Source organism: Blennius ocellaris, assembly GCF_963422515.1.
Source record: "Blennius ocellaris genome assembly, chromosome: 23".
Classification (NCBI taxonomy): Eukaryota; Metazoa; Chordata; class Actinopteri; order Blenniiformes; family Blenniidae; genus Blennius; species Blennius ocellaris.
In genome coordinates, this window is record NC_137672.1 from 19014169 (window position 1) to 19026234 (window position 12066).

Here is a 12066-nt window from a genome sequence, read left to right on the forward strand (position 1 = left end):
TTCACGTCAAACTGAGGATTTCATCACGTCATTTTAGTGGTTTTTATGTATTTCCTGGAGGAGAAGTCAAACTGTAGCAGAGAAAACTGCTTGAACCACAAGAAAATAATGGAAAATGAGCAAAATTGCTAAAATTGTTAAAAAGGAAAAAGTTGTGAAGCAGTTTTTTTTTAAATTGGTGTTGCAGAAATAACGGTGTAACTTTCAAGATTGTTAAAATCGTACAGTCTGATGATGCTAAATCATAATTATATTGGAATTTAAACATATTTTGTGTTCATGCATGAGGCTTGTAAACAAAAAAAACCAAAATATGAAAGTCAAAGGAAAAGTTAAAGCAAATTTGATGGAAAGATAAAAACAAAAATACTGATATTTGTGACGCGGGAAATAAAATCCAGAAACTTTCCATGTGGAGTTCTGTTCACATTTTAAATCCTCCACACATTCCAATGCATTTTTCACAACTTGAACACTGAAAAAGTTGACAAACTTTGCACACGCGTCATAATCGGTGAGAAAACGTTAATAATTAAGCAGAAAAACACACGTCAACAACGGCGCCACCTGCAAAACTCCCGTATCTCCAACCGCTACGGAATTAAGTTGACATATGTGGTGCAAAAAGTCTATTATATAGGTACAAAAAAAATCAACCGGAAGTCGGCCATTTTGAAAAACATGGCGGATTTTTGGCCCAAATTTACAAATTTCCTCGATTGAATCCGTCTTCAAGTGTCATTCCAAGCTGACGCTGGTGGTAAAAGGCCCTGGCGATTAAAAGTCGTTAAAAGTCTGAGGGGCGTTACCATGGCGACCACAACAAGTCACCTGTTGGAAACCGGAAGTGGGCTCCACCTCACCTGTGCACGCTGCCTCACAGCAAAACGTTCATTAGACGTCAGAGTTGAAGCGAGGAGGAGCCGCAGGGCTGAATTACGCTTTAATCACATTTATATTAGTTTTAATTCAGATTTAGTTGTGTACATGCAGGTTGTGTACACACACACACACACACACACACCTGCTGCTAACCCTCCAGCCAACACAAACTAATAAAAAAAAGTCCATATATAATAGTTCGGGGGTCAAACGGGGAGTTTAAGCGGCAGAAAGCAGCTCCTCGTGAGCAGAATATCAATCAGTTAGCACAGTTAGCTTCGTTAGCTTCGAGTTGCTGCAGTCGCCCACAAAAAAAACAACAACAAAACCCCTAAAAACAACCAACAACGTGACTGGGTCGAGTTCCGGGAAGCTAGACGAGCACGGACGTCCACGAGTCGCCGCTCGCGACAAGATGTTAAAGAGTTTAATTTGAAATAAAAAAGATTAAAAAAAAATAATACACTGAGTGTGAGGTGTGCTAAAGTTAGCCGACTAGCCGTCCGATAATGGAAGCAGGAGGTTCAAAGTTTTCGCCCGCGCTCCGGGGGTCTCCGGAGGGGCTGCGGGTCGACGACAACCGCGGACAGCCGTTCTCCGGCAGCCCGGGGCGGCGTGTGGGGGGGTGGGGGGTGGGCGAGGGGGAGGGAGGTGGGGGACCCAGCCGCCGCCGCCGCCGCCGCGGCCGGGGTGACGGACGGGAGAAGGGAGGGAGGGATGGATGTATGGTTCGCCGGGGCGAGGGGCGGGGAGGCGGGTTACCGGGACGCTTCCACTCACCGGAGGGTCGGTCCGATGCAGTTGGTGTCCGTGCTCTCGATCTCCCGCAGGATACGCTCGTGCTCGGCGGCCGCCTCCACGCTCGCCATCCTGCATGTTGCTCCGGCCGGTTCCGAGTCCGAACTGCGCCGAACTGCGCCGAGTGGAGCCGAGCTGGCCGCCGCGCGCTCCGTCCGCCGCTCCGTGCGTCACGCAGGAGGAACCGCTGGGGTGGGTGGTGGTGGGTTCGATGTGTGCACCGAGCGGACCCGGGCGAGCGGAGTTTCCCGTCTGCGCTCACAGGAGCGCCGGTGTGAGAAAACTTGTGCGTCGGTGACAGTTTTAAAAATAATTTACGGCGCGGAAAAAGTGTAAATACTCTAATAAATACCGCAAATATAGTCAAATACACGAATCAGATGAAACATCGTCTCTCCTCTGATGAGTAAAACAAAGCCACCGTCTGTTTATATGATATTCTCATCAAATACACTATTACCATTGGTATTATTATTATTATTATTATTATTATTATTATTATTACTGATATATATATATATATATATATATATATATATATATATATATATAGCTAGTTATTTTATTGATACCATATTGTTATTGTTATATTATTGCTGCCATTATTAGTAGTACTATACACGAGTATTATACACTATTACACATTGTTATTATCTGTATTATTATTATTGTTATTATATAATGCCTACTTCTAATGGCTCTGCCACTGCACCTTACTATTTATTGATCTTGCTTTTATCTCCTGTTATTTCTAAGTGCCCATGTTCCGTTCTGTGTTTTACTTTATGTCTTATACCCAGATATTTTTATATTTTTATTTAATTTCTATTCTATCGTATTTTATAATATTCATATGTACCAGATTGCTGCAACAAAACAATTTCCCTTCGGGGATGAATAAAGTATCTATCTATCTATTTTTATAGGTTCTATATGTTCATATATAAAGTTTATAATGTCTCAAACCACACATTTATTTGACTGAGGCACTGGGTGGAACTCAGCAACTATTTCACCAGAAAATAAAGCAAAATAAATTAAAAAACGCAGTATATTTGTTATATTTTCAGCTGTTTGCTGGACCTTTTCCCCTCATTCTGACCCGTAAGGCCGACCGAGGAAACGTGCTGTTGTTTTTAGTTTAATTCACCCTCAGGGATCACGTTCGAAGCTCCACCAGCTATTGTTCATCAACTAATTGAATTACTTTCCCACAACTTCCTGTGAATTCCAATGAAGTAATATAGTTTATTTATGCAACAAGAGCAGAACAATGACTAATAAACTACTGTTAAGTCATTTAACTGCACAACAGGCAGTAACTATATACACTCAGGACTTTCAGATATATAAATGTGTTTTTACGTTATTCCTTAGTTATAATGAAGCTAAATTCCTTTTCCTTTCCTTCATGAGGTTTTTGTGTTTTTCCGTGATATATCGTCATATATTTACATTTTGTCATTACTTTGTTGTTACTTATTCCTGTTAAACATTTGAGATGATTAATTTCAAAGTTAAAACACGATTCATATTTATATTTCTCGCCTTTTTTTAATTCATAATTTTTCCAGAAAGAGAAAAATAAAAGCTTTTTCTGGTGGAAAGTATTTGTTAAAAATTAAACTGTGTCTTTGTTCTAATTTTATTACAGAACCTTTATGTATTTTCCTAAAAAAATAACAACTGTTTGATTAAATCTTTTGCTTTTATTTTGAAGGCGGGCTTACCGAACACGTGCTGTTGGTGGGCGTGGCTCCGGATGACGTCACACGGGTCCGTCAACCTGCAGACGGAGAGCCGAAACATCCAGGACGTGCAAATGGAGGTAAAAACGTGGATTTAAAGTCGTTTCAGCGAATCTGCGGAGCCACAAACTGACCTGGGAGCTGCTTTTAGTCCTGAAGTGACCGGAAATGAAGGGAAAGTGAACGTTTGTGTCCACATGGTGGCGTCGTGTGCAGAGGCACCGGGATCAGAGTCCATCACAACAGATGAGTCATAAAACGCCACTCTTCTTTCATGTTTATGGGCTTTTATCACCAGCGACTCACACAAAAACACACCGGCCCTTTAAATGGCGCCAACATGGAAGACTAAATGTTAATCAGGTGTTTTTCAACCGTCTCGTCAGGTGAGCCGTGGGAAATTATACAATTTCACATTTTTTTCTAAAAAAACATTTAACATAGAGATAAGATAAGATAAGATAATTACTTTATTCACCCCGAAGGGAAATTGTCTTGTTGCAGCAATCTGGTACATACGAATATTATAAAATACGATAGAATAGAAATAAAAGTAAAATATAAAACTATCTGGGTATAAGACATAAAGTAAAACACAGAACGGAACATGGGCACTTAGAAATAAGCAGGAGATCAAAGCAAGATAAATAAATAGTAAGGTGCAGTGGCAGAGCCATTAGAAGTAGGCATTATATAATAATAATAACAATAATACACATAATAACAATGTGTAATAGTGTATAATACTCATGTATACTACTACTAATAATGGTAGCAATAAAATAACAATAACAACATATATATATATATATCAGTGATAATAATAATAATAATAATACCAATAGTAATAGTGTACTTATAATAATAAAAATAATACCAATAGTAATAGTGTACTTGCACATATATAAATATATGTATATGTACATGCAATATGCCATATGAAATATATGATATAATATAAGTATCAATGTAATTTAGTCCAGGTGGTGATGGAGGCTCTGACGGAGGGAGAAGAGTTAAAGAGTCTTATTGCCGCGGGGAGGAAGGACTTCCTGTAGCGTTCCTTAGAGCAGCAGGTTCAATCAGTCTGTTGCTGCACTAGAGGGCAGCACAGAACTTTGCCGGTGAAATGTAAAGTGACAGACGTCAGTGTGGTTCATCTCCACCTCCTGCTCCCATCTTGTATCAAAGTACTGTGTCAGTGACAGTGATGGAGAAGTTTTTGAAAAGGAAGAATGTGAACCAGGATCTCAGCTCTTCATCCATCAGGTCCAGGTTTCACACTGAGGGAGGCACTATTAAAAAAAGTCCTTGCTTTCTGGATTTACTGGATTCCTGTTGATAAAACTTTGATGAGAATGACTTTGATGTCTTTGATGAGAATGACTGATGTCTTTGATGAGAATGACTTTGATGTCTTTGATGAGAACGACTTTATATTGTTAATAGAGGCTACAGAGTTTAAAATGTTAACATTTTCAGGTGGTGGTGTGACTCCAGATGTTTCCAAACAAAAAAGTGTGCCTTGCCTCAAAAAGGTAGAAAAACACTGCTTTGAGTGACGATAACGTAAACGTTGCCCGTCTCGTCCGTCCAGCCTCAGAGGAAGCTGATCAACTCGGTGGACGGCTGTGTGGACGAGGCCCTGCGGGGCCTGGTCCGGGCCTCCGGGGGCCTCGCTCTGCTCAGGGGCCACAGGGCGGTGCTCCGGTCCGACGCCCACAACCTGAGGGGCAAAGTGGCCCTGCTGTCCGGAGGGGGGTCGGGCCACGAGCCGGCGCACGGCGGTGAGACTTTGCGCTTTTCAATGAGCCTCAGTGTCCCTCCGTCCTCAGTGTTTGACCCCGTGAAGCGTCTGTCCTCGTCCTCAGGCTACGTCGGTCCAGGGATGCTGTCCGCGGCCGTCGCCGGAGGAGTGTTCGCGTCGCCGCCTCCTGCCAGCGTCCTGGCGGCCATCTTGGCTCTGCACGCAGCAGGTGGGTTGAACAAGTTGGTACCAGACCTTTAACAACCATCAGCAAGCTGCTCCAGGGCCTTTCCATTCAGTTACCGTATTTCCTGGACTAGAATGTAGTAGAATTCCTATTTATTGTGCAGGAGCAGCATTCTGTGGTCGTACACTGACATCTAGTGGTCACCGGCGGTACGCACCACTCTGTCACTTCCTTCATCATGTGTCACGTGACCAAACAAAACAAACGTGACTCCTAGTCCAGGAAATACGGTAACGTCAGGAGAACTTGATATCGTCCACCCAGACTGTGTGATGGGCTGAACGCATGGTGACGGTTGCCGGAATACTTGGTTGCCGGAATACTTGGTTGCCTGAATACTTGGTTGCTGGAATACTTGGTTGCCGGAATACTTGGTTGCTTGAATACTTGGTTGCCTGAATACTTGGTTGCTGGAATACTTGGTTGCTGGAATACTTGGTTGCCGGAATACTTGGTTGCTTGAATACTTGGTTGCCTGAATACTTGGTTGCTGGGATACTTGGTTGCTGGAATACTTGGTTGCTGGAATACTCAATTGCTTAGTGGGTTGCTTACCTGCTTATTTGGTTGCTCACTTGTTTTCTCGGTTGCTCACTTGCTTAGTTGGTTGCTTACTTGCTCAGTTGGTTGCTCACTTGCTTAGTTGCTTGCTTACTTGCTCAGTTGGTTGCTCACTTGCTTTCTCGGTTGCTCAATTGCTCACTTGGTTGCTCACTTGCTCAGTTGGTTGCTCACTTGCTCAGTTGGTTGCTCACTTGCTTAGTTGCTTGCTTACTTGCTCAGTTGGTTGCTCACTTGCTTTCTCGGTTGCTCAATTGCTCACTTGGTTGCTCACTTGCTCAGTTGGTTGCTCACTTGCTCAGTTGGTTGCTCACTTGCTTAGTTGCTTGCTTACTTGCTCAGTTGGTTGCTCACTTGCTTTCTCGGTTGCTCAATTGCTCACTTGGTTGCTCACTTGCTCAGTTGGTTGCTAACTTGCTTAGTTGGTTGCTTACTTGCTCAGTTGGTTGCTCACTCTCTCACTGATTGCTGAGTTGCTCACTTGCGTTCCACCAAAGCCGTTGACCAACTGACCAGTTGTTGTCTGTCCGTCCCCAGGAGCGTCCGCCGTCCTCCTCATCGTGAAGAACTACACCGGCGACCGCCTCAACTTCGGGCTAGCGGCGGAGCAGGCCCGTAACCATGGCGTTGTCGTCGACATGGTGATCGTTGCCGACGACTGCGCCTTCGACCAGCCGGGCAAGGCGGGCAGGAGGGGCCTGTGTGGCACCGTCTTCGTTCACAAGGTACCTCCACCCTCATTCCTGTCCCGTTCCTAACGAGAGCTTTGGTGTTTTCAAAAAACCTTTCAAACCCTTTGATCTTTCACTTCCTGTCAGCTGGCCGGGGCCTTGGCAGAAGAGGGTTGCTCATTGGACCGGATTGTTTCCAAGGTGACGGAGGTGTTGAAGGGCGTCGGTGAGTCTCGTCTCTGGGCCCCCCCCGTTACCACGGCAACAATTTCAAAATGGCCGACTGACTGACTGGTTTGTGGCGTTTCAGGCACGCTGGGCGTGAGCTTGTCGCCCTGCAGCGTCCCAGGCAGCCGGCCGTCGTTTGACCTGCCGCCCGGGGACATGGAGCTGGGACTGGGTGAGGACGGGTGGAGGAGGTGGGGGAGGTGGGACTGGGTGAGGACGGGTGGAGGAGGTGGGGGAGGTGGGACTGGGTGAGGACGGGTGGAGGAGGTGGGGGAGGTGGGACTGGGTGAGGACGGGTGCAGGAGGTGGGGGACAGGTGGGACTGGGTGAGGACGGGTGGAGGAGGTGGGACTGGGTGAGGGAGGGTGGAGGAGGTGGAGGAGGTGGGGGATGGGTGGAGGAGGTGGGGGAGGTGGAGGACAGGTGGAGGAGGTGGGACTGGGTGAGGGAGGGTGGAGGAGGTGGGGGATGGGTGGAGGACAGGTGGAGGAGGTAGGGGAGGTGGAGGACGGGTGGAGGAGGTGGGACTGGGTGAGGAAGGGTGGAGGAGGTGGAGGAGGACAGGTGGAGGACAGGTGGAGGAGGTAGAGGAGGTGGAGGACGGATGGAGGAGGTAGAGGAGGTGGAGGACAGGTGGAGGAGGTGGAGGAAGTGGAGCACTTGGAGAATTAACAGCTTTTTAACATGTAGGCCTGGTTGTTAAGAGCTTTGATCTTTTTTTTTTTTTTTTGAAATGCAATGATCCTTGTTTTTCTAACTCTATTGAAAAAAATTTTTCCCAGGAATCCACGGAGAACCAGGAATCAAACGTTCCAAGGTGAGTCTGGGAAGTCGCGCTTGTTAAAAATGGCGCCGTCTCAACAGCCTAAAAGTGCGACTCGCTCCTGTGAATCGTCGTCTCGCCGCCTCAGGTGGCGTCTGCAGACGAGGTGGTGAAAACCATGATGGATCACATGACCAACCCGGCCAGCCAATCACGTCTGCCCCTCACATCAGGTCTGTTTTTTATTAAACAAACAAACAAACAAACAACATGAGCAGTTTTAACTCCGGCAGCTTGTTCCAGGAGACTCTGTGGTCGTTTGCGTCAACAACCTGGGAGCGCTGTCTGGGCTGGAGGTCGCCGTGGTTACCAGGGCAACCATCAACTGCCTCGGTGAGCTGCTGTTCGTTTACTGAAAGCAGCTTTTGAGTTTCGGAATGTTTCCGGTTAAATGTGCAAAAAATTGAATTTAAAAATGTTAAAAAAAAAGTGTCAACACCAAAGACGGTGGAACAAAATAACTTTTTAATATTTTTTTAAATTTTACAATTTGTTTTCAGTGTTTGATCACGACTGTGTTTACAGATTTTTATTTTACCGACGATATTCAAGATTCACTGTTTTCACTTGGCTGCCAGTTTTAATTTAGAATTCTTCAAGCAATTTCTAAAAATTCTATATTGAAAAAAATTGTGTGTGTATATATATATATATATATATATATATATATTAACTGTGTTTATTTACACATAAAAAGTAATAAAGTAGATTTTTAATTCATAGAAATCAGGATATTTATGAAATGCAACTATTGGAGACGGGGTAGGATTAGATAAGATTGACTTCCTACACTCTTTCAGGTATATATAAAAGTATGTGTGGGTATACTCAAATATAGATTTGATTTTGTCAAACTATATTTCCATAAAATATAAGTTCAATTAAGTGTTTATATATGGATATGTATGTATATATATGGAGTCTACGGATAAAAAAGAATCGATATGCATATGTGATTGGACACATTTTCAAATTAATTAAAGAACAATTTTTAAAAATCTGAATTTTGTGTTTAAAATCCTCAAAAGCGTATTAAAATAGCTCTTCTATAGAGCCTTGTATTACCACTTTGTACCACAAGGTGGTGTAATGAGCTGCACCACCGTCCGTCCTGGAAGCTGGAAGGTGCCTTTGCCACTTGCTGCACAAAACACACGAGACGTAAAACGTAAGTTCAGAATAAAAAAGATGTTCTTCAACCTGATTGGTTCCCAGAGAGCCGTGGCGTGGCGGTTGCCCGGGCGATGTCCGGCTCATTCATGACTTCTCTGGAGATGGCGGGAGTGTCGCTGACCCTCATGAAGGCCGATCCGGAAATCCTACGACTGTTTGGTAAAAAAAAAAAAAAAAAAAACAAACAAAAAATCCTGAACGTGACAGTATTTTTTTTTCTTTTTTAGATGAAAACAGCGACGTCACGTTATCGAGGAACTCACGTCTATTAGGTTTTAACATAAAATAATAACACGACTTTTCAAGTGACAACTTTTTGTTACATTTGTTTCAGAAAAATGTTGCGTCTATACAGCAACATTTTGAAAATAATGTGTTTACATGGAAACCGAAATGATGAAAATTATGTAGTTTCCCCGTCGGGCCACTAGGGGGTGCAGTTTGTTCTTGTAATGAAATCGCACTGAGAACCAGCTGATCTAAACATAAACAATGTTCACACATTCACGTGGACAGACAAAAATTTTAATTAAAAATTTAAATAAAGTACCAAGTTGGATAATTTCAGTGACTATCAAAATAAAAGTACCAAGTTGGATCATTACAGTGACTATAATAAACGTCCCAGGTTTGTTTGTTATTACAGTGACTATCAAAATAAAGTACCAAGTTGGATTGTTATCACAGTGACTGTCAAAATAAAGTACCAAGTTGAATTGTTATTACAGTGACTGTCAAAATAAAAGTCCCAGGTTGGATTGCTATTACAGTGACTGTCAAACTAAAAGTCCCAGGTTGGATTGTTATTACAGTGACTGTCAAAATAAAGTACCAAGTTGGATTGTTAATACAGTGACTGTCAAAATAAAGTACCAAGTTGGATTGTTATCACAGTGACTGTCAAAATAAAGTACCAAGTTGAATTGTTATTACAGTGACTATCAAAATAAAAGTCCCAGGTTGGATTGCTATTACAGTGACTGTCAAACTAAAAGTCCCAGGTTGGATTGTTATTACAGTGACTGTCAAAATAAAGTACCAAGTTGGATTGTTAATACAGTGACTGTCAAAATAAAGTACCAAGTTGGATTGTTATTACAGTGACTGTCAAACTAAAAGTTCCAGGTTGGATTATTATGATGTTGACTGTCAAAATAAAAGCACCATGTCCAGGAACTACATCGTAAGTTTACTGGACTGGCTAACAATATCCAGAAGTGCAAACACGTGTCGAAATCGCTCCGACGCCCCTAAAGTCACTCAGTTCAGTTCATTCGCAGGTTAAGCAAACAAGACAAGTTGTGTAAATAAGAGTCTTATTTCCTCAGTGTGAACGTTGTTGGGGAAGTCGTAGCGTCCAGACGTGAGGTAAATTCAATAATAAGGTGTTTCTTTAAGCCGAGTCTCAATCCGAAGACGGGTCCTCGCTTGACATGTTGGAAACGTGGTCCCCGTAAGGATAGAAAACCAGAACACACACACACACACACAAACAGATTCTGAGCTAGCCTCCTGTGTTCCAGACGCAAAGACCGGCGCCCCCGCCTGGCCGAACCTGAGCACTGCGAGTGTGAGCGGGCGAGACTACATGACGGATCCTCCGCCTACGAGAACGTCGCCACAGGACGGAGAACATCCTGAAGGTCAGTTCTCTAGACTGCGTTTTCCAGAATCTCCAGATGTGGTTCGTCTAGAAATCGCCGCCTAGTGGCTGTGAGAGGAACTGCAACGTGACGGGAACATTACGACATGGGAAGGAGGGATGGATTGAAAGAAGGATGGAAAGCAATGATGAAAGAAAGAAGGAAGGGAAAAAAGAAAGGATGGAAAAAACTAAAGGAAGGATGCATGGATGGATGGATAGAAAGAAAGGAAGGATGGAAGGAAAGATGCATGGGAGGAAAGAACAGATGGAAAAAAGGATGGATGAATGAAAGAAGCATGGAGAGGATGGATGATAGATGGAAGAAAAGGATGGATGAATGGAATGAAAGATGGAGGGATGGAAGGATGGATGAAAAGAAGGATGGAAGAAAAGGATAGATGAATGAAAGTTGGATGATGGAAGAAAAGGATGGATGAATGGAATGAAAGATGGAGGGATGGAAGGATGGATGAAAAGGATGGAAGGAAGGAAAAAAGGATGATGAAAAGAAGCATGGAAGAAAAGGATGGATGGAATGAAAGTTGGATGATGGATGGAAGGATGGATGAAAAGAAGGATGGGAGGAAAGGAGGATGGATGATATAAAAGATGGAAGGAAAGGATGGAGAGATGATGGAAAGAAAAGAAGGATGAGTGGGTGGATGGGTTGAAGGAAGGAAGAAAAGATGGAAGGAAGATGAAAGAGATGAAGGATCAAAGTGTTTTTACATTAAAGTTTTCATATTTCAGTCTTTTAATCCGCTTTAGAAACTGAAGCTCGAACTAAAAGTTGTTTTCTCAAACTTCTCGATTATTTTATGAATTTACGTCAAACATTTTTAATTAAAAAAAAGACAAACGTGTGATTCGCGGCTCCACAAACATGATAAGTCACGATGATGTAACGGATGCTGTGCTGCGGTGTGACCACAGGGGGGCAGAGTGGCGCCATGCGTAAAGCTCTGGAGAACGTTTGTTCTTCTCTGCTGGAGAAGCAGGAGGAGCTGAACTCCCTCGACCGGGACGCCGGAGACGGAGACTGTGGGAACACCCACGCTCAGGCCGCCGCCGGTGAGCAAGACGGCCGCCATTTTGAAACTCGTCCACCACTGAAAACGACAAAACCACAAACTGTCCGGGGATCGTTTTACAAAACGCTGCAACAAATGTCAATTCTGAAAAATGTTTACGTGAAGATGCAAACGTTTTGCTGCGTTTGTGGCGTCTGAAGGCAGAAATATAAAACACTGCTAAACGTTCCAACTCCGTCTCCATGGAAACGGGGGGGAAAACGCTACAATTTGAAAGTGTTCAAACATGAAACTTCTCCGGAAAGAAAACGCAAATACGACACGTTATTGGAAACACTGTCATGTAAACACGCCATTTTTCTGAAATGTAAACGCAAAAACGACATATTTTCACTTGAAACATTCACCTCAACACATTTTTTCTGAAATGAAGAAGTAAAAATGCCACTTTTCACTTGAAATGTGTAAACCAAAACTTTCATGACACAAAAATTATGTTTTTACTTGAAACG

At 43.4% G+C, this 12066-nt stretch overlaps 2 protein-coding genes across 3 annotated transcripts in view; one reads left to right on the forward strand and one right to left on the reverse strand.

The window, feature by feature from the left end:
- LOC308146987 (uncharacterized protein) overlaps positions 1–1809 on the reverse strand; it is a gene marked incomplete at its 3' end in the record, with an annotated part of 59039 nt that extends 57230 nt beyond the window's left edge. The window contains exon 1 of the mRNA XM_080519018.1: positions 1663–1809. Within this exon, the coding sequence (XP_080375144.1) occupies positions 1663–1751 (89 nt within the window). The 5' untranslated portion in view covers positions 1752–1809. The remainder of the gene's footprint in view (positions 1–1662) is intronic.
- The window catches only part of tkfc (triokinase/FMN cyclase), a 29025-nt gene that overhangs the window by 13068 nt on the left and 3891 nt on the right, over positions 1–12066 (forward strand). The window contains exons 2-13 of one of the 2 annotated variants that reach the window (XM_080518834.1): positions 3401–3508; positions 5026–5215; positions 5300–5404; positions 6521–6708; positions 6802–6880; positions 6965–7054; positions 7665–7699; positions 7794–7878; positions 7949–8038; positions 8921–9037; positions 10402–10521; positions 11457–11594. In XM_080518834.1, the coding sequence (XP_080374960.1) occupies positions 3443–3508; positions 5026–5215; positions 5300–5404; positions 6521–6708; positions 6802–6880; positions 6965–7054; positions 7665–7699; positions 7794–7878; positions 7949–8038; positions 8921–9037; positions 10402–10521; positions 11457–11594 (1303 nt within the window). In that variant the 5' untranslated portion in view covers positions 3401–3442. Of the gene's footprint in view, positions 1–3400; positions 3509–3579; positions 5216–5299; positions 5405–6520; positions 6709–6801; positions 6881–6964; positions 7055–7664; positions 7700–7793; positions 7879–7948; positions 8039–8920; positions 9038–10401; positions 10522–11456; positions 11595–12066 lie in introns of those variants that run through there. The other variant, XM_080518835.1, reaches the window with a different exon arrangement.